Source organism: Leishmania mexicana, chromosome 6 (genome assembly GCF_000234665.1).
Source record: "Leishmania mexicana MHOM/GT/2001/U1103 complete genome, chromosome 6".
Taxonomy (NCBI): Eukaryota; Euglenozoa; class Kinetoplastea; order Trypanosomatida; family Trypanosomatidae; genus Leishmania; species Leishmania mexicana.
In genome coordinates this window covers 379234-405283 of record NC_018310.1, presented here as the reverse complement: position 1 = coordinate 405283, position 26050 = coordinate 379234, and the positions used below count along the sequence as shown (strand labels likewise).

At 64.2% G+C, this 26050-nt stretch overlaps 8 protein-coding genes across 8 annotated transcripts; all 8 read right to left on the bottom strand.

Annotated features, from left to right (window-relative positions):
* Nucleotides 1-996: 996 nt before the first annotated feature.
* Nucleotides 997-1689, bottom strand: LMXM_06_1020 (conserved hypothetical protein; the record flags this gene model as incomplete). Its single annotated transcript, XM_003872066.1, has 1 exon — nucleotides 997-1689. One exon carries the CDS (start codon nucleotides 1687-1689, stop codon nucleotides 997-999), a length of 693 nt encoding a protein of 230 aa, XP_003872115.1.
* A 641-nt stretch (nucleotides 1690-2330) lies between these two features.
* On the bottom strand, nucleotides 2331-4610 carry LMXM_06_1010 (conserved hypothetical protein; the record flags this gene model as incomplete). Its single annotated transcript, XM_003872065.1, has 1 exon — nucleotides 2331-4610. The coding sequence occupies one exon, from the start codon at nucleotides 4608-4610 to the stop codon at nucleotides 2331-2333; it is 2280 nt and encodes a 759-aa protein (XP_003872114.1).
* Nucleotides 4611-5539: 929 nt separating this feature from the next.
* Nucleotides 5540-7024, bottom strand: LMXM_06_1000 (conserved hypothetical protein; the record flags this gene model as incomplete). Its single annotated transcript, XM_003872064.1, has 1 exon — nucleotides 5540-7024. The coding sequence occupies one exon, from the start codon at nucleotides 7022-7024 to the stop codon at nucleotides 5540-5542; it is 1485 nt and encodes a 494-aa protein (XP_003872113.1).
* A 553-nt stretch (nucleotides 7025-7577) lies between these two features.
* Nucleotides 7578-8045, bottom strand: LMXM_06_0995 (hypothetical protein, unknown function; the record flags this gene model as incomplete). The annotated part of the gene is made up of 1 exon (XM_003872063.1): nucleotides 7578-8045. The coding sequence occupies one exon, from the start codon at nucleotides 8043-8045 to the stop codon at nucleotides 7578-7580; it is 468 nt and encodes a 155-aa protein (XP_003872112.1).
* A 934-nt stretch (nucleotides 8046-8979) lies between these two features.
* LMXM_06_0990 (conserved hypothetical protein) lies at nucleotides 8980-12627 on the bottom strand (the record flags this gene model as incomplete). The annotated part of the gene is made up of 1 exon (XM_003872062.1): nucleotides 8980-12627. The coding sequence occupies one exon, from the start codon at nucleotides 12625-12627 to the stop codon at nucleotides 8980-8982; it is 3648 nt and encodes a 1215-aa protein (XP_003872111.1).
* Nucleotides 12628-14965: 2338 nt separating this feature from the next.
* LMXM_06_0980 (conserved hypothetical protein) lies at nucleotides 14966-18076 on the bottom strand (the record flags this gene model as incomplete). Its single annotated transcript, XM_003872061.1, has 1 exon — nucleotides 14966-18076. One exon carries the CDS (start codon nucleotides 18074-18076, stop codon nucleotides 14966-14968), a length of 3111 nt encoding a protein of 1036 aa, XP_003872110.1.
* Nucleotides 18077-19203: 1127 nt separating this feature from the next.
* LMXM_06_0970 (conserved hypothetical protein) lies at nucleotides 19204-24192 on the bottom strand (the record flags this gene model as incomplete). Its single annotated transcript, XM_003872060.1, has 1 exon — nucleotides 19204-24192. One exon carries the CDS (start codon nucleotides 24190-24192, stop codon nucleotides 19204-19206), a length of 4989 nt encoding a protein of 1662 aa, XP_003872109.1.
* Nucleotides 24193-25077: 885 nt separating this feature from the next.
* On the bottom strand, nucleotides 25078-25749 carry LMXM_06_0960 (putative cell cycle associated protein MOB1; the record flags this gene model as incomplete). The annotated part of the gene is made up of 1 exon (XM_003872059.1): nucleotides 25078-25749. The coding sequence occupies one exon, from the start codon at nucleotides 25747-25749 to the stop codon at nucleotides 25078-25080; it is 672 nt and encodes a 223-aa protein (XP_003872108.1).
* Nucleotides 25750-26050: the final 301 nt, after the last annotated feature.

Sequence of the window (26050 nt, the reverse complement as noted above, 5' to 3'; positions counted from 1 at the left end):
CTTACCTAGACCCTTCAGAAAGCCCCTCTGTCTCGTGCATGGATGGCGGTCGCCGCGGCGGTGGTGGTGGTGGAGCAACGCAGGCAGGATGAGGGGGAGGGGCTAGTGGAGAGCAGCAGGAAGAGGGGGCATGACAAGACGCGCACACGTGAGTGGGTGGGGTGATGATCGGGCAGCCAATGACAACAGCGCTTCATCGAGTAGCCCTTCGGGGCGGGAGGACGCCATGAGCACCGCCGTTAGCCGTGAAACATCCATCCCCCCCAGCTCGTACAGCCATACCTGGCTTCCAGGTATTCCAGTCACCCCTGTTCCGTCGCGCGTGTGCCAACACTGTCGCAGACGCTGGCCGCAGCTGAAGAGGCGGACAGGTCAGCCCACACGACCGTGCCACGTCTCCCATTAGAGTTCGCGTCGGCGTTGCTGTTGCGGGGATTGTTAAGCGTATCTTACGTGCAGCGACCCCCTCCCCTCCCCCACCTGCCACGCGCCAACATGTGCAGGCGTTGATGAAGGGATCGAGGAGCGAAGAGGTGACGCGCCTCTCCCAATTATGCATGAAGCAAACACACACCCACACAACACGCGTGCAGAGACAGAGTAGTGGTGGTGGTGGTGCGCCGTGGAGCACGCGTACAACAGACTGACAAACCTCTCGCCACAGGCGCGCTCTGCTGCCTCCGCTCAGAGAAGGCGGATGTGTGTGTGGAGGGGGGGAGTGAGGGGAGGAAGGCGGGTGCACCACGAGGCATCCGCAACGCTGCCGCGGCTGCTCGACGCCACCTCCCTTTTCCCTTCCCAGCGATTTCAACGACTCAGTCTCGTCGCGTTCGCCACGACCGTCAACACGCAGCGGCATCGCACTGGGGGGAGGGTGAAGAAAAAGGGAAGCTAGATGAGGGCAACAAGTGCGTGCACACGCGTACAGCAGTCCGCCCCGTCGCAAAGTGTGATGCCTCACAGCCGCCGTCATCGGGCTCATCACCGCCACCACCACTAGGCAAGGAACGGCGTATCCGTGCATTTTGGTGGCCGCGGATTCGGCTTCGTTATGGTGATGAGCTGCGCCGGCGTCGTGTCGCTCGACGTCGGCTTCGGCTCGTCCATGGAGCTGCGCGCCATAAGCCGAAGAAGCAGTGGTGATTTGAGTGTGGAGGCGGAGGACTCGTGCTGGCTGCACCTCTGACCCGCACTGCCATTATCATCGTCGCTGTCCGCGTCGCGCCGACGCTTCATCGCCGCGCTGCCGAGAATCTCCAGCCGCTTCGCCTCCGTTTCGGCGCTGTCGCCGCCGTGGATGAGCTCCGTCTTCAGGGCGTTGCGCCTCGCGTACATCTTGTAGTGGCGGCTCATGCCGATCCTCTTTGCACCCCCGTTGTTCGTCGGCGAGGACGATGGCGACGCCTCACCGTCGTCGTCTGAGTCGCTGGCGGCGGCGGTAGTGGACGCCTTGATGCGTGTGAGGACGTCGGCGAAGCCAAGTGACTGCGTTGTCCACGTCTCCTGCACCCCAGCCTGATAGCCGAGCCCCATCACACCATCCTTGCGGGTCACCTTGATGTGATGGACGACGCCATCCTGCTCCTTGCCGAGGCCGGTGCCCTCTGTCCACCCCGACTTCTTCAGGAGCGCCTTGCCGAAGTTCCTCTCGGAGTTTGACCAGCGAGCGCCATTCGGATCTGCACTCATGGCGACGACAGCGTTGGGGTGTGCAATGTGTGTAGGGCCTGTGCCTGTGTGTGCGTGTGGGTGTGAGAGCCGTCGAGGTGAAGTAGCAGGCAGTGTGTGTGTGTGTGTACTGCAAAGCCGCGCCGACAAGCGAGTGAGCGTGAAGGATGTGCGTCGTGGGTTGAGAGAAAAGGACGGAGGGGAGGAAGAGTAAGTGAGGGTGCGGCGTTGCATCCGACGAGCAGTATCAACTCGTGTTTCTCGAGGCGTGCGTCACGGTGGAGAAGGCAGTGCGAACACGGCAGTGGGTACAACCGCCACACACCCCTCTCTCACACCGCCCTGCCGGACGACGCAGACCGGCATTTCGTTGTGTGGGGGGGGGACGGAGAGACCCATGCCGCTCTCCTCACTGCCAGCACTGCCACAACGCCAACATCGCCTTGTCCGTGATTTGCCGCATGTGATGCGGCCCCGGCACGCGAGCGCCGTGTGCGGGTGAGGTTTTGTGTGGGTGTCGGTTCATGTGAGCCGGCGAGCCAGCACGTGCGCAAAGACTGGCCCGCGCACACATCCGTGGTGAACGGGACGAGAGAGGAGGTGGATGCGGGATGTTGCCAGCGGGACGAGTAGCATGGCCACCACCTTCGTTCGGTACTTGCTCACGACACGGTAGGAAGCCGGCGTACCTTGCGCTGCTCCTCGCCGAGCGCACTCTGCACAAGATCATCCTCGGTCGACACGAACAGGTGCCGCGGCGGCGGGTCGAGCAGCTTCAACTCCTGCAGTGACTCCTTCACCGAGGCCGGACACTTCACAAGAAACCCATGTATAATCTCGTTCACCAGCTGCAGGAACGTGCGAGCGCGGTAGTGGTCGCCGGCCGCCGCGCATGTGCGGAACAGCAGCGCGATGGTGTGCATGTCGATCGATTCATTGCTGTAGAGCACGCATAAATCTACCAAGCTGAAGACACGGCAGTCTCCGCGGCGACTGAACACCTCCAGGACCGGCCGTATGAGGTCGTTCGTGATCTTGACGCCGTGGTACTTGTGCGCGACGAGGATGTTGTACGCCTCGTTCGACCACTCCTCCGTGTGCGCCGCGCAGAAGGCCGTGATGACGTCGGCGTGGGCACGCTGCAAGATCGCCTGCGTTGCCGCATCGAGTCGCAGTTGCTCCCCATCGCCTTCGTCCTCCTCGCCGCCGCCACCGTCGGAGGGGGTGCTTGCAGCAGCAGCGTGATTAGCGCCGTTGTGCCTCGAAAAGCGCGGCCGCATCTCTACCAGGCTGCGAAGCGATGTCAGCAAGTCGGCGTAGATGGCAGCCCTACCCTCTTCGTCCACAGTGTCGCTGTCCAGCTCCAACAGCCGCACCTTGCCTGAGATTAGTTCGCCTTCGATGGCCATGGACGTTGGCACCCGATCCACCACCTCCAACGCGCGGCGCAGGTACGCGTCCGGAGCCGCCTCCTCGGTACGCAGCGCACGCAGCAGTGCGGATGTGTGTACTTCCTTCAACTGCGCCACCTCCTCGTCGGTCAGGCGCAGCGGGTTGTTGGCATGCGTGTTCCGCTGGAAGAGCACATCGATGTGGTCGTACAGCGCCTGTATATGAGCATTCATGGGCGCGGTGGCGACGAGGTCCGTTGTGGCGACAGTGCACCGCAGCCCCTGCAGGTGCGGCAACGGCGACGAGGCAACGCTCCCTGGCGCCGCAGACGATGCAGCTGTGGTGACTGGCGTGTAGTGTTGACTGATGGCCCACATGCAGGCGCGGGTGAGGGTTAGCAAGTACCGCTGCTGCGCCCAGTACATCTTATCGGTGAAGGTGTCCGGCGCGTCCGCCTGGTACGCCTCCACGACAGCTGCAAAGCGGTTGTTCAGGTAGTAGAGCACGACGCGAGCACCACGCGCAGCACCAGCCATGACGTTCTGTGCGAGGTCATTTGCCATGTTCTGAAGAAAGCGCGTCGGTCTGGACGATCGTGGCGGTGATGATCGACCGTGTCCGTTCGGCTCGTCGTCTCTCCCCGTCGCCCCGGCAGCATCGCGGCGCTCATCTTCCGTCTCGAGTGGCCCATGGCCGTTCGCCGTGGCCGTGCGCAGGTCCAGCACGTGGAGCAGCTCCATGTAGTCCAGCAACGCCGGCAGAAGCAGCTCCAGCTGCAAGGAATCGGTGTTCGCGGCTAACGCCTCCGTCACTGCACCCGACACATCCTTGACGACCTGCAACACCTCCGAGGTAAGTTGTGTGCGCGGCTGCACGCCCAGCTGGCCCTCCATGAACTGAGTAAAGCCGCGCACGAACAGCGCGATCGCTCTCCCATCGCCGAACGGCACACGCGCGCTGAGCGGCACGACACCGCCGCTCAGCAAGAGTGTCTCGCGCGAGGGGTACAGGCTGTACGGCACTGCATGCTCCCCACCTCGCCTGGACCCACCGCTGCCTTGACGCGATGCGCCATCGTCTCCAAAGCCGCCGTCCGTGCCAGTGAGCACAGGGTCGCCGGATGAGGAGAGATTGGCTAGGCTGCTGCCGCGTGGGTGCCCGTCTCTGCGGTATGTGGCATCGGACCGGCCTGGGTAGCACAGCACTGACCTCTGCTCGATGCCGCTGTACGGCAACAGTTGCTTCGCCAGGCGGGCCCACGCATGCATGTCGGTGGGATACTGCTGCTTGAGCAGAAGACACTGCAAGATGCTGAACAGCGTGTCGGTCTCGCGAAGGGCGTTCGCGTGAGTGGCGGCGTCCTCCAGCTCACGCCACAGCTGCGCAGGTGTCTTCCGGGTTGGCTCTTGCCCATCATTCTGCCTCATGTGCAGGTCCGCGGCAGTGGCCGATGGCACGGCCATCGACTCCTCGGCGAGGTCTGTCAGCCAGGCGCTTAGTGTCTGCATGGCCGCCGCGCTGCAACGCCGCATCGGTGCGTAGCGCAACATCGTGGAGGGCGGAGGGCACGCGAAGTGTCTGATGCCCAGTCAAGCTCGTGAATGTTAAACACACGTCTGCGGCTGCTCCGGTGTGTATCGGGGGCAAGGAAGGAGAAGCAAGAGCGCCAGCCGCATCCGCGTTGGTTTCACCGTACCGCCCGTCGCAGCGGTCAGACACGGCGCGCGCGTGCAGGTTCGATAAGCGGCTGTTGCTCAGCTCCCTTCACGTTCAAGACGGAGTCTCTGCCCCGTCCCACACACCACCGCCGTGCAGACATGTGAGGGCGTTGATGATGATGATGCGGTGATGCGGCGGCGGGTAGGCGAAGGAAAAGGCGGAAGAAAGACGGGCAGGCAAGCAGGAGGCCAGTGATGCACAGAGGGGAAGCCAAGGCAGTGGCATGCATGCATGCGTACGCCTATCGACCACGTGAGCGCGATGAAATTCTGGGCGGCACCCCCCCCACCGCAGAAAGGGGAAGAGGGGGAGAGAAGCGCATTTCCCGCCCGTTTTTCGGGAGCCGGGGCGTGCGTGCGTGTCTCTCTCGCTCGCTCGCCGCATGCCCATGCGCGACACTGCAGGCGTCAGCCTCTGCGCACGTCTCCTCCGTTTGGCATCCCAGGCGCTCGCTGTCGTCATTTTCCGGTGTGTGTCTGCGCACAGTACACCACCTTTGGCGCCATCTACAGGCGCTGCCCCATCGCGCTCCCCTTCGGCGCAGCGTTGCGCTTGCGTGGATAGGTGGTACAGGGGAGGAGACAGTGCGGTCGAGGAGGAGGAGGGGGTCAACGCCCGTGCAAGCACATCATTGCTACACCCGATTACGGGGTCAAGCTTGGTTGATGAGTCCTGTGAAGGCACCACCGCCATGGTGCACTGTGCGCAACGGCACGCAGCGGCAGGGGCGTGCGGTGTCGACTGTCCTCCTCTCGCGCCATCATTCGTGGCGGATGCAGCGGGGGCAGTAACACTCGAAGTGCCGCTGCGCACAGAGCGTCTTGCGTTCCTCGTAGCCGAGCTTCGTCGTGAGGGCAGCGTTGTAGTCGATGAACAGCTGCTCGCCGTCACGGATCGGCCGCAGCGCGACGAGGCACTTCTCCATGGCGCTCTTGTGCCTTCTTGATCCGTGTGTGCCCGCCATCGGCGAGTTAGCCGCGCTCACCAAGGCGCAGTTCGGGTCACAGCTGTGGTTCAGCATGCTCAGCACCGAGTACAGCGCGATGCCGCTCCCTGCGAAGAACTCGTTCACGTGCAGCAGTGCGAAGACTGACAGCACCTCCTCCATGTATAGGTTTGGCTGTCGTAGTGCCGCGCTCAGGGCGACTGCGAGAGCGCCAATCTCGCTGAGGGCTGTTGCTGGCTCGTAGTCAGCGGTGCCGCGCAGACACGAGATCCCCGGCAGGCTCAGCGGGTGCACCTGCTGCACGGTTGCCATGGCACATATCTTCGCCACTGTCAGGCACGACAGTGCTGCGCGCGCCTCGGAGCCGGAGTTCACGACGCCTGCTTCATCGGACGCCGCCGATGCGGCTCCTGGGCCGCCGCGGTGCAGCAGCTCGCGCATACCTTCAGTCCACTGCGCTAGCTCAGGGTTTCTGGAGGCGCAGCTGCAGACATGGTACTGCTCCCACGCCGCGTCTCTACAGTCCTCGGAGCAGTACGTCTCCTGCTCGCAGTGCGGGCAAGCCACACCAAGCGCGAGGGGGTCGCTGACCCCTGTGTTGGTGATGCTGCTGCCGCTGCGGGCGGACAGTGGCGCGAGGCAGTGCGCGCACTTCGTGTCATCGCAGCGCTGGACGAGCAGCGGTGACTCGCACAGGATGCTGTTCCGCGGCTGGATGTGCCGCGTCGCGTAAAGTCCCCGCCCGTAGGTCGACTGCGCCGGCTCCAGCAGCTCTGCCAGCGGCGGCGTCGCACTGCGCAGACAGGAGCGCCGCACCGCCTGGTGGATGGAGTCCGGCGGTTCGCTGTTGTGCACGTAGAGAGACTCGCCCTTGAGAGCGCCTGTGTCCGCCTCCCCTTTAGCTTCATCGGTCTGCAGCGCCAGCACGGCATCAGCGGAGGGAAGTTGCGTGACGCTCGCAGTTGCCGCTGTCGACGAGGAGGCCGGGCTGGTTGCCGCTGTCGCCAAGGTGCACTGCACGAGCTCCGGCACGCTGGCCACGCCCTTGCGCTGACAGCTCTCCTGCAGTGCCTGCGCGCACTTGGATACAAAGGTGTCTTGACTGGTGTAGCGGCCCGCCACCTCACCGAGGACGAGCCCCAGCGTGTCTTGCGGGTGCCGGTTCAGCAGTCGAATGCAGTAGTCCGCCGCGAGGGCGTAGTTGCGCTTCACTGTCCAGTGCCATGCGCGCTGGCGGAGGTATGCGTCGAGCTCCTGGCCAGCATACCAGGCGGCGCGAGCGGCACGCAGCCGGGGCATTATGAGAGCAGAGAAGGCGCCGAGCTGATGCGAGGTAGACACAGGTGGGAGGGTGGGGAGCAGAGCTCTCGTCAGCAGCCGCCTTCGCACTCGTTGCTTCAGTCGCTTCGATGGCGGCACGCTCGCGTGCACGTGATGGAGGCTGCGCAAGCAGCAAGCGGTGTTGGTTGGCAGGGGAGAGAGGGAGGGAAGGCGACAGTGGCAGTACAAGGGACAAAAGACAAGCAGCAGGACGGCACTGCCGCAGCGGTGCCGTGTCGCCACATCACCACCACCTTCTCACCCACGCCGGTGCGTGTCATAGCGTGGGTGGGAGGTGAAACCCGAGAAGAGATGGTGTGGCACACGGACACACACACACACGCGATGATGATGATGAGCGGGTCGGCTCCCCACCTCAGCTCCCCCCTCCCTCCTGCCGCAGTCTGTTTTCTTTGGTTCAGTGAAGAGGACACGCGGGCGGGCGGGCACGCGCACGACTTTGCATACATCATTGGGGCTCTCGGCCAGTTCAGCAGCACGCCCTCTCTCTCTCTCTCTGCCGCGCACGGAGTCACGCCTGCTCCACCTCGAGGCTTCGCACATACCAGATGGCGTGCAGGGCGGCGGAGATGGTGGAGAGGATGCTTATCAAAAGCAAGCAGCACGCCAGGAAGGCTGGCAGCACAGGTGAGACACGCGCCACGGTCCGCGGCGGCCGTGACACAGGCGGGGGCGCCGCATACGCCTCGGCAGCTCGGCCGTCATCATGCTGAGCGCTAGCCCCTCGCGCCGCAGCAGCGGCACCGCCGTCACCGAATCGCTGACGCAAGGAGTCCGTGAAGTGCTGCCTCCGTGCCTGAAGCTCGTTCAGGTACAGGGTGGCGATGTAGCGGGAGCGCAGCCACATGACGACGCCGCTGAAGAACGTTGATGCAGCAAAGAAAAGCGAGTGCGCCGACCCATCCTTTACACCGGCGCACACGCACAGAGCAATGGCCGCCAGTGGGGCAGCAACGGCGAGGCTGGTGGTGTAGTGCATCTTTGCCGCTCGTCAGCCAATGCACGCAGGCGCCCACGCTCGTGAGCGGCACACGGAGAGCCGAAGTAGAAGGGATGAGGCGCCGTGGCGGGACGGAGAGCAGAGAAGGGATGGGTGAAGACTCTCTGTCGAGCAGCCAGTAGAAGAGACCCGCACCGCCGACACCGTAGCGGCAAGGCTGGAGCTCAGCGGAGGAGGATGGCTGCCGTCGATTTGAGCGGGAAGGGAGGGAAGGCGGAGCAACACGAGGAGGAAGAAGAGCGGAGCGACGCCGCGCCACCTGGCTCCATCACCGCTGACTCGACGCTTCGCCGCCGCGCCGCTTTGCGGCCCACCACCACCCCTCTTACACGAAGACGAGGCGGCGGCAAGGGAGAGTGAGAGAGACGGGCAGTCTGATGTCGGTTGTCGTGGAGCGGCTTAGGTGAGGCGACAGCGGGTGACTAAGGTCGGAGGAAGGGCGGGCGAAGATGAGCCCGACAGGTGCTGGTGCTTGCCCACCATCCCATCTCCGCACGATACCACCCCGTCGTCGACCACTACGCGATGCCGCTTCTACTGCACCCTCACACACACACACACACTCACCACACACCCGACACGGCACAACCGCCGGAGCACGCGAACGGCGCACCGCGTGAAGCAGCGCGCCGCACAAGAAATCGAAGGCGAGAAATGCGCCAAACAACGCCGCCTCTAACGATGTTACACAGTAAAGTGAAGCGGGGGACCGGTGAGAGAGTGTGTGAGTGAATATGTATATATGTGTGTGTATGTGTGTGTGGGGAGCGGATGTATGTGTCTGTGTGTGTGTGTGGGGGAGAGGAAGTGAGTCGGTCATCAGGGTGGCTCGAGTCCCTCCCTTCCCGCCCGCACCCGCACCCCCGCCCACACGCCCACACACAGACACACACACCGGTCCCCCGCTTCACGTCTAGATAAGTTGCCGATTGTTCACGGGCGGCGCGGGCTTCCGTCGCAGGTAGCAGGCACGCGCGATCAGGAAGATCCAGTCGGCGTTGACGATCATCTCCTCGCAGGTCGTCTGCACACCGATCATGTCCTCGGGCTGCAGGAGATCGTACGCGACGACCAGTGTCTTGATGGCGCTCAGCACGGTAGCGCAGTGGTGCACCGGAATGCAGTCCAGCGCCTCCATGCTGAGCGGCCACCGCGTAGCCTTGCCGCCCATGCGCGCCGCCGCCGCCGATGCGGCGTTCGCCGAGGTGCCGCGCACCGTAGTCACGATGAGCCGCTTCACCTCCCCAAAGGCTTCAAGTAGAATGCCAACCGCTGATGTGCCGGCCCGCCGGCGATCCTTAACCTGCCGAAAGAGCGCCAGATCGGTGTAGAGGTTAACGACGTTGCCCTTCAGCTGGCCCATGACGTGATGCACGGCCTCCTCCGTCGGCATGTGCGACAGTACAATGGGCGACAGGCGCTGCTGGTCCACCATCGAACGGTACCACGCAGCATTCGATGCCATGTGGCCGCGGCTCATGGCCGACAGCACAACTTGCTGCTGCTGCTGCTGCTGGGCAAGCGGCAAGCCCTCACTGATGGTCGACTGCGAGAAATCCGTGTCCGTGCCAGCAAATAGTGCCACAGATGAGCGCCGCGACGCGTCTGCCAGCGCCACCGGAGCGGACGCGCCTGTTGCCGTTTCGCTTGAGGTCGTTAAGCTGCTGCCGCCCGAGCCGGCGTGCGCCGCGCCATTGCTGCCAATGACGCGTCGCTGCAGCTGACGCGCACGGAGTCCTGAGCAAGTCTGCTCGGCAGAGGCCAGCTGCTCTTTGATGTGCGCCACGCGCGCCTCCTCCGCCGCCTGCCGCTCGAGGACGAGGTCCAGCTGCCGCTGCAGCTGGAGTTTTTCAAAGATATCGCCGTGCTCGGCCTCAGCGCGGCGCAGCTCCACCTCGAGCATCCTCAGCTGCTGAGTGTTTTCGGCCACGTGCCGTGCGTGCACGCGCTGACGCCAGCGGAGGAAGAAGCGCTGATGGGTCTCGTGGAGAAGTTGCTGCTCACGTAGGGCTGCTACCGCCGCGAGTGACGCCTGCCGAGCGCGCCACGTTGTCCAGCGCCGCCACACCTGAAGAACCTGGCGTCCTCGGCGCTGCTGCTGCAGCTGGGCGTAGTGCGCCGCAAAGCGAGACAGTGCCGAAGTTTCAGGCACCGGCAGCCCGTCTCGAGGCGGGCCTTTCGCTGCAGCGGTGCGCACCTGTCTCGGGAACTCCTTCTGCGTGTCGTGGTGTGCCAACCACTGGCGCAGCACCCGCTGTAGCACCTGTCGCTGCGCCTTGCTTGCGAGAAGCGCCAGCTGCTCGGCGGAGATGCGGCCGCGCTGCCGTCGTGTCGTCGCTGCTGCCGCCGCGCGCCAGCGGTGGAAGCAGGAGCCCATTATCGCGGCGTTCACCATGCGCGCGAGCACCTGCGCACTTTGCTCCGCGTTTCGACGCACCTGGCGACGGACGAGGTACGACTGCCACCGCAGGAAGTAGGCCTGCAGCTGCTGCTGCTCGGTGGAGCGGGAGAGGGCCATGGAGAGCACGTAGCTGCGCATGTGTCGCTGCTGGGCGTCGTAGAAAGACCCCCACTTGTTAAAGAAACGTCGAGCCAGCTGCAGGCATGACCTCTTCTCGAGCGTGTCGGCGATCGCCGCGACTCGCCGGCGCCGCGTACCGAAGAAGAGAACGGACCGCTTCCACGCGTCGTAGTGCCGCAGCAGCACCCGCTGCTCGCTCAGCTGCTCCAGGATGCACACATACTTCTCCTTCCGCTCCAATTCCTTCTGCTTCAGCAGGTTCACCCGCTCCCGCCACGCCGCAGCGTCCACCGTGTCCTGCTCCACCACCTGCGCCAGCGTCGAAATAGAGTGCGCCAGGTCGATCTCTAAGGTGTTCCTGTGCCCATACCAGACCTTGTTCACGCCGTTGCTGGACAAGGCGAGCCACTGCATCGTCTGCACCACACTCAGTGAGAGAAGAGCCCGTACGCCACCGTTGCCGGCCGACAGCGATGCCGCAAGCGCGTTCTCGACCACCTCCTCCACGCCGTAGTCGTCATCCGGGTTGGCGCTCCAGCGCTCCACGAGGCCGTCCGCGTACGCCACCCACACGCTGCGGGTCTGCTCCTCCGCCAGGAGACACCGCACACATGGACTGACGGGGATGCGCTTCAGCAGCCTAACGCTGCCGCCCATGCGAGGGCCAACGCGTGCGTGGCCGGCATCGGGGGCTGCCGTCATGAAGAGGTTCGACAGCACGGACCCGCCTCCGTCGCCGCCGTCGAGACGCTGCGCACCGCGCGCGCCGGCTGCGCCACCGCAGTACCACGCGCACACGGTGTTGTCCTCCGCGGTAGTGAAGAGCACATCACGCACAACCGCCATGTCGTTCACTCGCCCGTGGTGACCACGCACTGCCTGCGGCGCGGTCTGCTCCTGCGGCCGGCTCGCGACACGGACGTTATAGACAACACCCGACTCGAACCCGCAGCACACGCGCGTGGCGGGTGGGACGGAGGCCATAGCACACAGCGCTCCCGCGCCTTCGCGGACGGCGTCCAGCAGCACCGTCACCCGTGTTACCGCCTCGAAGCCGCCTTGCTCAGTATCCCACAGGACCAAGAGGCCGTCCGTGGAGGCGGATACCGTCTGGCCGTTGCAAAGCGCAACGATGGACGCGATGCGGTCGGTGTGTAGCCGACCGAAGGTGATGAGCTTGAGAAGAAGCGCGTCGTAGACGGCGACGGTGCCGTTCGTATAGCCGATCCACATGTGTGTGGCGGTGGCACACAGGGCGGTGGCGCGAACGTCGCCATCAGGCACGCGCGCCCACGCGGAGGCAAGGCTGGATGCCGAGAGGCTGTTAGACGCCGTGTGAAGGTGATGGACTGCGGCACTGGTGGACGATAGCGTTGAGAGCCGCCGCCCTCCTCCCGTGGGAACGAGTCCACGACTGCGAGGGGTGAACGCCGCGGGGCCCCAGTGCGAGCCAAGCAACCCGCCCGTGGCACCCTTGGCGCTGCCGTTGGTGCCCTTGGCGCTCGACGCATTCAGCGGCAGCTCCGACAGCTCCGCCCGCCGCGCCGCCACCTCCTCGTGGAGCGGGAGAAGCGAGGTGACAAGCTGGCCCGTGACGCAGCTGTAGAGGTCGATGGCACCAGTTGCGGTGTTGGCGCACCATAGTGTGGCCGTGCGATGCGCCACAGCCATGTGCTCGTACTGGCCGTGGAAGCTGAAGGTCGTCTCGCATGTGTTTGGCTCTAAGCGCCTCCCGTCCTGCGCGAAGTGCGAGAGTGCTACGCCCGTTATGGACGGCGACGCTGTGCTGCCCGTAGCGTGGCCGGCGTTGGGGGACCCCGCAACACCCCCGTTGTGCACCGTCGCTGCATCATCGGCGATGGCTGGACGGACTCTCTTCTTCGCAGACGGTGACACGCTGCGAACCCTCTCGCGGAGCGCTGCCGAGGGTTTGGCAGGCGAAGCGCCGCGCGAGAGCGACGTGCGAGAAGGCGAGATGGACGCGCCGGCGTTGAGGCGCTTCGGGCGGCGCGACGGAGTCACGGACGCGGAGCTGCGCATTCCACCTGCGTGCACCCGCGTGCAGAGCTGTAAAACAAAGGAAGAGAAGCGCGACGACAGATGGACGAGGGACCGACGCAGCGGAGCGGGGGTTCGGGCAGAGTGCACACAGTCCGTGGAGACACACACACGCACACAGCGAGAGGGTGATGCAGGAGAAGGGAGTCGTGCACGACAACGGAGCACGCGGTCGCGTGTGCGAGCGCGGGCAGGGGCAGATCGCGGAGAGATTCTAAAGAAGGTAGAACGAAGAAAGAGGAGGCAAGTGACGCCACGCGCCGGTTGGTGCTCGCGCGCGTGCGTCGGTCAAGGGAGATCGGCGCACCGTTCTGCTCGCGTTGCCAGCATTGCGTGGCGAGGGAAAAGGGAGAAGGCGGGGGTGGGAGGGAGAAGGAGAGTTGTGTGCGGCGAGGGGCAGCCGTTCACCAAGAGCAGCTGCTGTGTGCCCTCTTGGTCGGAGCGAGAGAGGAAGAGGTCGGAGAGCGGCAGTGCGCGCCGGCGCGGATGGAAACAGTCGCTCTCTCCTTGCCGCCTTGCGGTCTCTCTGACGCAGTCGGCACCCACCGCTCGCCATCCACACACGACACTCGTGGAGGCGGCCTGGCAGAGCTGCGGCGCATGTGCTCCGCCTTGCGGCTGTTGCTGTCGGGGGCTGAGGTGATACGGAGGTCGATAGAGGGAGACACAAGAGGTGTGAGCGAGTGCGGCGAAGAGAGGCGGGCAGACGGAGGGGGGAGGGGGGCGACGACATCCGGGGTGACGTGCGGTGGAGCCGTAAGCGCATCCCCGCCACTCCGCCCCTCCTCCTCCCCCCTCTGCCGCGTCTCCCACGGACTGCTGGGCGTGTGCGCGCCAGCCATCGCGATCTTTTCCTTACCAACTGTACGCCGCTCGGAACACCCACGCACGCATGCACGCACACGCGGGAGCTCACCCATTCGACGCAGCGGCTGTTACGATGGTCACACCAGTCCATCATGCGACCCAGACAGTTCCGCCAACTGGTAGACCGACAGGCGTACGCACACGCACACACACGCGACGATCATCGCTTACTGCAACGTGCTGCGGCTGTCTTGCTTCTCTCCTCTTCGGCCCTGCGCACAGGCGCGCCATGGCCCACACGCGAGCATCACGAGGAGGCGCATGCAGCTATAGAACATTCACTCATCACCCTTTCCTTGTTCAGCGTGCTCCACTACGCGCCGTCCCCTGCCCAATGACCACCGCCACCGTCACCGCCACCTCTCCTCTCCCTCTCCTCTCCACGGTGACCCGCTCCCTCTCCGGCTGGCTTGACTTCTGCCCAGCCGCTCACAGACGTGTCTTCTGTCTGCCTGTTGTGTTTGGTGTCCGCCCCACCCCCTCTCCCTCTTCTACGCGTCCTCCCGACGACACTGACCATATCCACTGGAAGGCACGCACGTAGCACAGACATAACGTAGGAGAGCCGCTTTGCAGGCGGGACGTCACAGTGGTAAGGACGCGCGATGGCGGCGGCAAGGTGCGAAGCACGAAGGGAGGGGCGTGCGAGGAGAGGGCTAGGGAGAGAGTTATGGGGCAGGGCGGCGTCGCTGTCGGCCTTTGCGGCAACCGTCACCGAGTCCACCAGCAACGCACCAGGCCCACTCACGCCCCAGCACAGGGAGGAGGGAGGGAGACGGTGATGATGCGTGGATGCGTGGGCTGCTTCGCCACGACAACGATACACACACACACAGACGGAGACAGGGAGAGTATGTATATATATATATATATATATGAAAAGGACGCGAAGGCGGAGGAGAAGGGCGCACGCCCACACGTGTGCGCCACAGCCAGGTCCTCGTTTGTTTGTTAGGGGAGTAGCCGCCATCAAGCGGTCGGTCAAGCGAAGCGAGGATGTCTCCGCCGCCTGCTACGCCGTCCAGCGCCCCCCCCCCACGAAGACAGAGAATTCGCGCAAGGGAATGCTCCTTGTCGTCGTCGCGTGCGCACACACACCCACCCACCCACACAGAGAGAAGGACAGAGAAACGGAAGGTGAGAGGGATGTCGGGGCACACACGGCGGCGTTGATGGCGGTCGAGCAGTGCGCGGGGAGGATGGCGAGCCGGCTGCACCCGACCACCACCACCACCTCCACGAGAGAATACCGTAGAAAAAAATGTCGAGAGTTAACAAGGGCACAGGCCCAGTAAGAGAGAGAAAGAGAGACGAGCGGGGAGGATGGGGGAGGCCACAAGCACGCTGATGGTGATGTGAAGGGCTGCACTCACGCAAGCTCACCTGTGCACTGACGCGCTCGCTGCTCTCTGGCGCGCCCCCTCCCCCCCACACACACACACTCCTTCCCCGACTAGAAGACGCCAAACTCTGTGTCAGCACTGCAGAATGTCACCTGGCGGGCGAAGTTGCCCGCGTTGCGTGTGCGTGCCTTGATACACGACCTGCGCGGCGCCACGTTCGTCTCATAGGCGTACCGATGCTGCCTCTGCCTCGATGCACCGTCCGACTTCTTCGCAGCAGCAGAGCCGTCCCCTGCCACTACGCTCGCGCCATCGCACGGGTCAGAGGTCGGCATCAGCACGCCCTTCTGCACAAGGTAGCCGAACGGCATCTCCCTGCTTTCGCCGACGTACGCCTCGTCATACAGGGCCATCCATGCACCCTGGGTCTGCTTCAAGATGCCGTGGCCCGCGGCACCCCACATGACATCAACGTTTTCGATGGCAAACAGTGACATGGACTGATAATACTTGAGGTGTGAGGTGCGGTGGGCGTGGAGCATGAAGATGATACCGATGGTGGGCACCGGGTTGTCCTCGAGCTGGCGCACCATCGTCAGCCGCTTGTTCGACTTGCTGGCCTTCTGCAGCGTGGACAAGGACCGGCGAGCGATGCCGCTGACGGTGCGGGTCTGCGGCACCCCGCTAGACTCGGCCTGGTTCTCTGACACGCTGTTGGCAGTCCCCCCTCTCTGCCCCCCATCCTGCGGCTTCGGCAGATACTTGCCCGAGTCGTCGAAACTGTGGTTGTTCATGGAATCGTAGTGCTTGCCCAGAATCGAGGTGGTGCGATCTGGCGCTACAAGGTTGCCCTCCTCATCCGCGATCGGCTCCACGATGCAGGTGGTGCCGCCCTCGAACACGGCGCACCGGTAGGCGTAGAGGGTGAGGAACTTCACATACCGGTTCCAGTCGAGGTCTGCCTTCCACAGCGAGTCCTCGTGGAACAGGAAGCAGCGATTCATCTCATAAAACTGTTGAATGGACGCACTAAAATCCTTCACGCCCTTCTCAGAGAAGTGCGACGTGATGGCCTGGTCCAGCACACCGGCCAGGTCGTGTGCCGAGTCGATGGACACCATCGCCTGCCAGTCCTGCGTCACTTCGGCAGCCGTCTTGCCGACCAGCAGCGGCAACGTCTTCGGGATCACTGTATGTTCATCGGAGAACGCAGCTCCGGCGGAGCCACCATCGGTGGCGCCATCAGCCGCCGATGCGCGCAGTCGCTTGTCCCAGAAGTCGTACCGCAGCCATGCGAGATCGCGCTGGGCAGAGCGCACCATCAAGTTCCAGATGCGCCTCGACGCGTCCACGACGCTCTTCGCCTCCACCTGGTGCTTCTTCTGCTCCGCAAAGAAGGTGCGGTAGTTGCAGTCCAGTATGCGCCCACACACGGCCTCGCAGTCGGTGCGGTACTGGAGCGGGTGGACAGTGAGCTGCGCGTAGTGGATGATCATGACATCCAGTGGCGGGATGATGACGGCGTCGTAGTTCGCCGCCTGTATGGCGAGGAAGAAGATGTACCGGCTGAGGGCGATCTTGAGGTGCACCCGCCCGAGTGAAGCGGGGTCGACGCCGCACTGGAGGTTCGGCACTTCGGTGACCGTCTTGGGGAAGAAGAAGCGCTCGCCCTCGGTGAAGGCCTTGACGGCCTCGACGTGGCTGTGCAGGATCATCTCGTCCACGGACAGGTCCACCTTGAAGTAGCCGTCAGACAGGAGATTGATGACAGTCTCAATAGTGTCGCCGGTGAAGAGGTTGCGGCGTAGCTGCACTTCGTTCAGCGTGCGCAGTCGCAGCGCGCACAGCTCAATCGGGATCTTGGTGCGATAGGGACTCATGTTGTGCTCACTCTTCCACATCTCCCACCGAATATTGCGCAGGTTGCGCAGCTTGCCAATGTCAAACCACTCGTTCCGCGACTGCGATGGGTCCTCGGCGAAGGGGCAGCCAACAATGTTCAGCGTCACCAAGTGCTGCAGCGAGAAGAGTGTCATGTTCGGGTCGTCGAGGTTTTCGTTCTCGGAGAGGTCGAGCTCCTCGAGTTGATCCAGCTTGTGGAAGTACTTGGGCACCATGCGAAAGTTGCACGCGCGCAGCGAGAGCCGTTTTAGCGGGATCGGCTGCGTCACGTGCGACACGATCCCCTCCCTGCTCGCCTTGCTGAGGTTGACGCGGCTCGTCGCGGCGCTGGCGGCGCCGTCGGAGGCGTGGGTGGCTGTCTCTTCCTCCTCAAAATCGTCCTCGTCTTCCGCTAGCGCATCCGAGAAGCCGTTCGTGCCGGCGGTGGTCACCGTACCGTTGCTAGCCACGTGATGCAGTCGCTTCACCACGCGGCCGGCGAGGACGTCGAGCGTCTCGATGGGGTTCTCAGCGAGGTCGAGGAAGTTCAGCTTCTTCAGCAGCGCCACCACCGCCGGCGGCGCCGTGAGCTTCATGCCGACGAGGTGCAACTCTATCAGCGAGTGCGGCATACTCCTTCCGAAGAAGTTTGGGTCGGCGAAGGTGAAGGCGTTGCCAGAGATGTCGAGCGATGTCAGCCTCATGCGCTTGATCGCGTTGGGCAGGGTGCGCCCAGCGAGGTTGCAGTTCGCCACACCGAGCCTCCTCAGCCGCTTGAGCCGATGCAAGGCAACGCCGGTGATCTTGATCTCCGGGTTGTTGCCCACGTCGAGCTCCTCCAGAACTTCGCACTGAAGCACCGCAATCGGGATCTCCTTCAGACCGCAATCCCGCACCGTCAGCGAGCGCAGCGAGAGGAGACGCGGCAGCACGTCGAACCCGCGCACGCTGTCGATGGGGTTGAAGCTGACGTTGATGCGCCACAGGCGCGGCAGCCGCACAAGTACCTCGGGGAAGCGCTGGAACCGGTTGTGGTCGATATCCAGCTCACGCAGGTTCGACAGCAGTGGCAGCTCCTTCGCCAGCGCGTACAGCCTGTTGTTTGATAGTCTTAGCGATGTTGCAGTGCGATGTAGCTCGTCTTCACGGATCATGTGCACCATCTGCGGCCCCAGCACATCGAGGTCGCGTCCCGAGAGGTCCGCGTTACCGAACCGACCGACATGAACGCCCGAGCCGAAGACCGGCGAGGAGCTCCCAGCGTCCTCGGTGGCGCCAGGAGCGGTGCCTACCACGGAGCTGCTTCCCGACATCGTGTGCGACGAATTCTTGCACCCCATGTTGGTGTGTACGTCGGCGGAGGCGTGAGCCTTCTGTGGAGCTGGACCGCCTCTCGCGTGGTGGGCGCTGATACGTGGATGGAAAGAGAAAACCCCGTGCGTGCGTGCGTGCGTGCCGAGACGGCCCACCATGCGAAGGGGCGTCCAAGAGAGATACGCACACGTGCACACACACAGAGAGGGAGAGCGGGAGGTGGGGAGGGGAGGGGGTTTGAGGCACGCACACGTGGATCGACAGCGAGATATATAGAGAAAGAGGTGTGGGTGTGGGTGTGGGTGTGTGTATGCGTGGGAGCGACGGAGCGAATGAACGGATGGGCGTGGCGGTGTACGGGATCCCTCTCCCCCTTTCTCCCATGGACACACACGCGCACCGCTCGCAGAGGCCCAGGCGCGCGCGCGCGGAGACAGAGATTCACAGGGGAAGGGAGAGGAAACACTCGTAGAGGTGAGCGAGTTAGATGGTATGCCAGCGGTGGAGTCGAGGGCGCTGCCCCCCTTCCCGATGACGAAGAAAGGCACGGCGGGAGTGCAAGAGGGGCGGCGCTAATTCACACGTGTGTCTGGACGCGATGATGGGCCTGCTGTCACCAAGCAGACGACAAGAGGGAGGGCGGTGACCTGTGGTGAACGAGGAAGGGGGAGAGGATCAGTGACGGGGATGGGAAGGTGGCGAGGAGAGAGCGGCGCCGTCCCGGTATTGTGTGCACACGCACGCGCACACACACTTGCGGAGGGGGGTTCTCATGCGTTACGGAGGACAGTGACAGGAGGGGTCGGGTGGGCCCGCTGAAGGAGAGCATGGAGAAGCGGCCGCGGATAAACGCCTTCGCACTACTCCCTCCCTGCCTCCCTCTCTGGAGCATGAGGCTGTGGTGTGTGTGTGTGTGTGTGTGTGTGCTGGTGTGCTCATCGCTTGCACTGCAAGAGCAGTGCCTTGTCGTGGCATTCCCTTCTTGAGGCTGCTGGTCATCGCACGTGTCAACGCACGAGTTTATACGAGTTATCCACGACAAGAAACACGCTCGTGCGTGCATTGGGAAGGAGAGAGAGAGGGAGGGGGGCCCGAGAAGGCCCGAGAGCAGAAAACCAAGCGAAGCGCGGAGCAACGGTGTCATCGTGCGTCGTCATGTCGACGGCGTGACACGGATGTCGGAGGTAATGGTCAACCGCGCCGTATACCACAGCTGCACAATGTCAGCGTAGACACGATGCTTCATTCGATGCAGCGCGTCTGTCGAGGCGCCGAAGACGCGGTAGACGCGGTAGGCGGCCCCGAAGCGCGCGGCGAAGAGAAGCTCTGCCATGGACATCTCGAAGTCCTCCCGATTAGCGGTGCAAGTGGACTTCACCTCTACATACTGCAACACGTCCCAGCGGCTGCTGTCAGCGGAGCTGCTACTATTCACCTTAGCATTGCTGCTGCTCAGCCGTCGCGGCTTGATGACGAGGATGTCGAAGGGCGAACCGGCCTCTCGGCTCTCATTCATCCAAACAACGCGCACGCCGCCCTGCTGCGCCTGCTTGGCGTACTCCTCCCGAAGCAGCTCGTAGACGTAGCGCTCTGCCGCGACTGCGTAGTCGGGGGTGTCGCCACCCGTGCCGGCCATGGCAGACCCCGCAGGCGGGCGAAGCCACATCCCGGCAGCGCGCACATCAGGTCCGGCAGGGTCGTGGCGGAGTCGTCCTCTCACGTGCCCACCAGCACGGTTATTACCGGCGCGCAACCGTTTGCGGGACTCGATACCGCCTCCGCTGCCTCGAAGCGCGCTGGGGGCGGTGCCGCTCCTGCGATGGTACTGGAACGTGAGGAAGGAATCTTGCTGCTCTTCCTCGCCGCCGCCGACAGCGGCATTGTTGTCCCCCTCACCATCACTGCCTGGAGCCAAACTGCTGTCATCGTCGCTGTCTCCCTGATGATCGCGTGCTGATGCAGCCGCCCCACGACCGCGGCCACCGCCATCCGCAGCCCCGACCACGACGCTTGCGGCTACGACGGCGTCCAGGTCGAGCTCCATGGGGAAGTTGGACCAAGCAGGCGTAGACGTCACGACCGCTGTGCTGCCGCCGAGAGAGAGGGTGACGGAAAGCCGCCCGTTCACGTCGGGCCGTTGCATGAAGCCACCGCCGGCCCTGGCTGCGGAAGCTGTGCGTGACGAGAAGGGTCTCGCATGCGACACCAGCTCCTGCGCGCTTGCTTGAGTCAGTGGCTGCGTGCCTGATGTTTCTCCAGTTCGATGCCCCGTGTGGGCTTGCTGAGACCCGCGTGGCTGTCGCATGGCGTCGGTGCCTGGGGGGTAGTTCGCCATGTACCGTATGAAGGCACGCGACGAGAGAGTGAACGGAGCCTCTGCTTGAGCGTCGTGAGCATCGGTGTCGTATGCGGAGCCCACCGCAGTGGCCAACACGCCGGATGCGGGCGGGAGTGCATCGCTAGACACGCCAGCAAAAGGGGTTAGGCCATAATGCACGGCGACAGGCCGCAGCACGTGCTCGATCTGCTCACGCCGCCACTGCTGCTGCTGGGGCGAGGTGTCAGCGCCGTCGCGCCACTCGACGGAGCTGTCCAGCGAGGACAAGGCGCCGAGGAGGCGGAGAATCACGTCACGCAGCTGTCGCACGTCGGCCTCTGCCGACATACCAACTGGCATGAACAGCGGCAGAAGCGCCTCGGACAGCATCGGGACGGAGGTCGCCTCAGCGGCGCCGTAGATGACGTTGTGCGCTGCAACGTACCCCAGCCGAAGCTGTCGCTCATGCGCGTACACGTGTCCGTTCACGTGCAGGCGAAGCGTCTGCACCGGCGACGCCGAGGCGGCCAGCACGCTGCCACCGGTCGGAGCGGTCAGCACCACTCGCAGCCGCCGGAGCCGCTCGCGCATCTGCATGTACACGACACCGTACCACAGAGGGAGAGAGGCGCGGCAGAAGGCCTGCACGTACGGCACAATGGCGGCGATCTTGTCATGCAGCACGCCACTGGCATCCGTGGCGACGGTGGTGTGGAAGCTCACACGCGTCTCCGCCAGCTGCGAGAGAGGGCGAATACCGAGATAGTGCAGCACTGAGCACACTGCCCACGACGGCTCATGCGCTCTGAAGCACAGAACACGCAGCGGAGGAGCGACGCCAGCATCGTTGGCACTGCCGCCCTTGGAGAGGTACGCCGCTACCGACGTGTGCGGCGGCAAAGATGGCGACGACGCCGTCAGCAGGACCCCGCTGTAGCCGCACCACTGAGGCGTCGCGTAGAGCAACCCATCGAGGCCGCAGCGCCAGGCATGGTCGCAGGGAAACAGCCCGGCTCGCCAAGGCGACGCCCCCGCCAGCGACTCCTGCAGACTCGCCAGCACCCTGCGAAGGGCCACCTGCGCCGTCCGTTGCTGTCGCTGGAGGAAGGGCAGCTCGACAGAGGCGGACCCAGGCGTCGGCGCCGTCGGCGTCCCCTCCTGGTGCAGCTCTGCCACCCACCCCGCGACATCCGCGTCCACGCAGCGCGCAAACGACTCCACGTACGCATCGGTGAATGACGGCGTCAACGCTGACAACGGGCACAGCCGGCGCGCGCATGCGACTGCTGCCGTGCACCACGCCGCGACGGTGGGCTCCGCACGTACGCTGAGCAGGCCGCAAAAGACGTCTTGCAGAGATGATGGGTAATGGCGCTCTAAGCAGGCGCAGCTGAGGATCGCCGCTTCGCGTGAAACGCGCCCGTCAGACGGCTCTGGGCCCCACCACGACAACCAACACACCTCCACCGGCGTCGCCATGTGCACGATTTCCTTCGTCTCCCCGGCCGCGCCGTCCTCTGCACCGGGGGCTGAGGCAGCGGCAGGCGGCGCGCCGCTCGTGTCACCTGCTCCAAGCTGCCGCCGCAGCAACGCGAGCGGGCTGAGGGGCGCGGCGCTGCTGCTGCTGCCGAACGAGGTTACGAAGGGGTGAAATAGAGGTATGCAGCGACGATGTGCAAAGTAGCCTGACGTGGCGCCGTGTACCCTGGCCGCGTGCGGCGACGGTGATGGCTGGGCTGGACCTCGACAGTCCACGCACATCGCCCATGCCTCGTACAGCAGCTTCACGGGAACCACGTCACCGACCGCGAAGGTCTCGAACGCCGCCACGGCAAGGTCCAGCCACGTATCGCCTGTGCCCAGGACCATCAACGGTTCGCTCGCAGGTGCGCCTCGTCGCTGCGCCGCTGCACTCCACTGTCGGTGCTGCATCAGTAGGTTGCCAAGCTTCTCCAGTGCTGTCTTGGGTTCCGTGGACATGTCCACAGAGCCTCCAACCACGTCGGCAGCGGATGGCCTGCCCTCCGCGCTTGGCGCGCGCTCGACAGCAGTGTCAGTATCTTGCGGAGACACACTCGGCGGTGCGTCGACGGTGTTGGCGCTGCTCGCAACAGCCAGGCCGAGCGACCCAGCCGGTGCCAGCAGCGAGGACAGCAGTGGGATGGCTGATGTTGCCGCTACAGCGGGTATTATCGAGGCGGCGCCGACGAGAGCTGGCGCAGCGTCCGGTGAGGCCACCCCCCGCGTCTCCGCCGCCGCAGCAGCAGCGGCGATAGGTGCCCCCATGAAGATTGCAAGCGGTCTGTCGGAGACAACCGTGCCGCGTCGCCGACGCATTGCCGATGATGGCGGGGGCGGCACCACACGGATACTGTCGCTGGAGACGCGTTCGCCAGGAGCCTGTTTCTCACCCGTCACGGTATTCGAGGTCCACTGAGAGTCCAGAGGGGCCGTCCGCGGGGTTGTCGACGCGCTGCTGCCTTGCGCGAGTCCCCGCGCTGCCCGGCTCACCTCCGTGTCGATCGACGCACCCACATGGAAGCGCAGCTCAACCCCTCCTCCCCATTCCCTGCCGCCCGCCAGTGAACTGCATGCTTCATCGTCCAGAGGTACTGTACGCCACAGCGACAGAGGGAGACTGTAGGAGCGCGCTTCCGCCTCTGTGAAGGTGACAGCAAAGTTTATGGCGCGGACGCCGGCAGACCTCACGCACGGCACGGTGTCGGAGTCACCACCGAGACTGGCGCAGAGGGCCTTCTCGTGTGTGCGCCGCATGCCCTCGACAAGCTCCGCGTGCGCGCAGGCGGAGTCGAAGGAGTGCAACACGCGCTCGTACAGTGCTCGGTTCCGCTCCCGCCGAGCCGCGGCCTCGAACGAGGCGGCTCTCACAAGCGCGCCCTCAACAGCGGCACTATCCTTCGCAGCCGCCACACACGCTGTGTCGCGAGCGCTGGCGCCTTGTGTGGCGGCTGTCTCTGCGGTGACACAGCTCTCTATCCACCTCTGGAACTGCTGCTGCTCAAGCTGGTGTGCACTCGCCAGCTCCTGCGTCAGCGCCGCGAGCAGCGCGGCGTAGTCCTGCACGTGAATGCCGAGCTGGCGCACGTTCAGCAGCCGACCACGTCCACACACTGTTGCAGAGGCGGAAGACGGAGACGCGCTGTGGAGTACGTGACGCTCGTAGAAGGCGGCGAAGCGGTATAGCAAGTCGCGGGTGTCGCCGCCGCCGTAGAGCAGCATGTCCCTCGCCGCGGTATCGTTCAGCAGAAACGCGACCACGTCTCGGGCCCGCACCGGGAACACGGCGGAGTTCGCGCGCAGCTGGAAGTATTCCTGCACAACCGGCAGCACCTGCAAGCCGATACCGAGCCCGAGCTCGGCGAAGTGCTCCACGCCCTCCTGAGCACAGACCCACTCCTCCAGCTCGTGGACCGTTACTATGGCTCGAGTGCTGATGGCTGCCATGACAGTGGATGTTAGTCGAAGCTGCAGCGCCGCCACGTTGGCGAGGGCAGGAACGTCGCGGAGCGCGAACGGCAACGAGCTCGTCGACGAGGTGAGCGCATCCAAGGCATGGGCCCCGCTGGCCATCCTCGCACGCGCCCTTGGTCGTCGCACACCATCGTCGTCGTCGTCCCCTTCGTTGCCCTCTGCCTCCTGAAGGAGGTTGTGCATCACCATGGTCAGCAAGTCCTCTAACAGGAGCGGACCACGTCGACGCTGCTCGTCAAACGACAGTGTCATGTACGCCTGTCGCTGCTTCTGCACGTATTCGTTGACGCGCAGAAGCATCTGGAGCTGCGCACCGTTGTCGGCCCCCTGCATTATTCGTCGTGATCAGTGCGAGGCTTCGTTCGTGGTGGCGGAAGCTGGAGTGATGAAGGCGCGCGCGAAGGTGACGCGGTGATGTCGGTAAAACAGGCGAGGAGAAGGCGGTGGGCTGAGTGGCGAGCATGAGAAACAGGGGGGTTGAGGGGGGGGAAGTGAGACGGGAGCGGACATGCACCGGCGACTGAGCACGGAGCGCGGTCTGAGCAGCAAGAGATGGGGATGCAATTTTTTTTTGGGGGAGGGAGGGGGGGCATCACACCGTGAGGATATCCACGAGAAACACACGACAAGGCAAATCGCGTCTACGTTGCCGCGACAGTGAAGCGTGGTCGTGCGTGCCGATGCCGTCACAGGCTGGTCGTAACGCCGGCGCGCAAGTATACGCCATGCTACACTGCGGACGCGCACGTCCTCGACGTCCGTCCCCGTCCCCCGCCCCTGACAATGCTTTTTGCTAGCGACGATATGGGAGAAATAAAAAAGCATCGAGCCGCACGCGCGCCGGACGAGAAAGCATGGATGGCCGCGTCGACGGCCAACAGACACGAAAGTGCCGTGCGCATGTGAAAGGACGCCACCATACACGTGTGTGCGTGTGCGTGTGCGTGTTGCGGGCGAAGGCGCGACAACGTGGCGGCGCACACACACAACGGGAGAAGCAGAGAGAGGGCGAGTGAGGAGCGTCGGCCAGAGATCCGGTGTCGGCACGAGCGGAGGCGCTGGCGAAGTGGAACAGACGTCTTGGGGAGAAGGACGCGACGCAAAACATGCATGCCAGTCCGCCGGGACTGGTCCTCAACAACAAGCGCAGACGCACGCGCCACGAAGTCTTGCTGCCCCCCCCCCTCCCCCTCCAATATGCGTCCAAAAGTTCGATGCTCACTCTAGCCTCTCCTTCGCGTAGTCGCCCATGAGGTTCTTCAGCAACTCCTGCAGCGGCGTCAGCTCCTCACGTGGAATGAGGTCGAACTCCCACGCGAAGTACATGAAGTGCTTGAAGGCGGTGTTCATGTGCGCCTCCTCCTGAAGCTCCGCGATCTTCGTGAAGTGCGAGTAATAGATGTGCGCGTAGACGCGGAACATGCGGCGGAATATGTTCTTCACGTAACTCTTGAAGTCGGCCGGGTACGGGTTGTAGTCCTCCGACGGGAAAATGCGCTCGTCGTTGATCTGCCGCTCGATCCACTTCATGAGCAGGTCGAGGTACTGTGGTGCCGACACCCGTGTCGCCTTGGGGTACTCGGGAGGGTTGCGCCACAGGTACTCGTACCGCGGCCCGGAGGACATGACGGGGCAGCTCATGTCGCTGCAGTAGTCCGTCAGCGAGCCGTAGATGACGTTTGTGATGTTGTAGAAATCGACGGTGTGCACCGAAAGCCAGTTGTTGGCTTCGACGCCAGGGGGCAGCTGCACCGCCTGCCGCAGGTCGCCGGACTTGACGAGCGAGCGTGCGAAGTTGTGCAGGCGGTACCGCTCCGTTCCCTCCTTGTGCTTCTTCTTCGGCCGGTACGTCTTGTCCGAGTCGAAGAGGGAGCTGCCAAACAGCTTCATGGCGCCGCCAGCGATTGCTGTCTTTGGCGGGTGTGGATGTGTGATGCGTGGTCGCCTCACGCGCGGCGCATGCAAAACTCGAGGTCTGCTGCGCGTCCTGTGCTGCTCTCGCCTCAGACCTCCCTCGATCGGCCCTGTCTACGAAGGGGGGAGGAGGAGGAGGAGGAGGAGGACACTCACACCGCGCAAGGTACGGCGCTGCGACGGCACAGAGGGGCGGGGTCGGCGGGGTTGGCGCGGGCTGAAAACATTCTGCAGAGTGCAGTGGTGTGTAGTGGGCAGGCAGAGGAGAAGAGAAGGA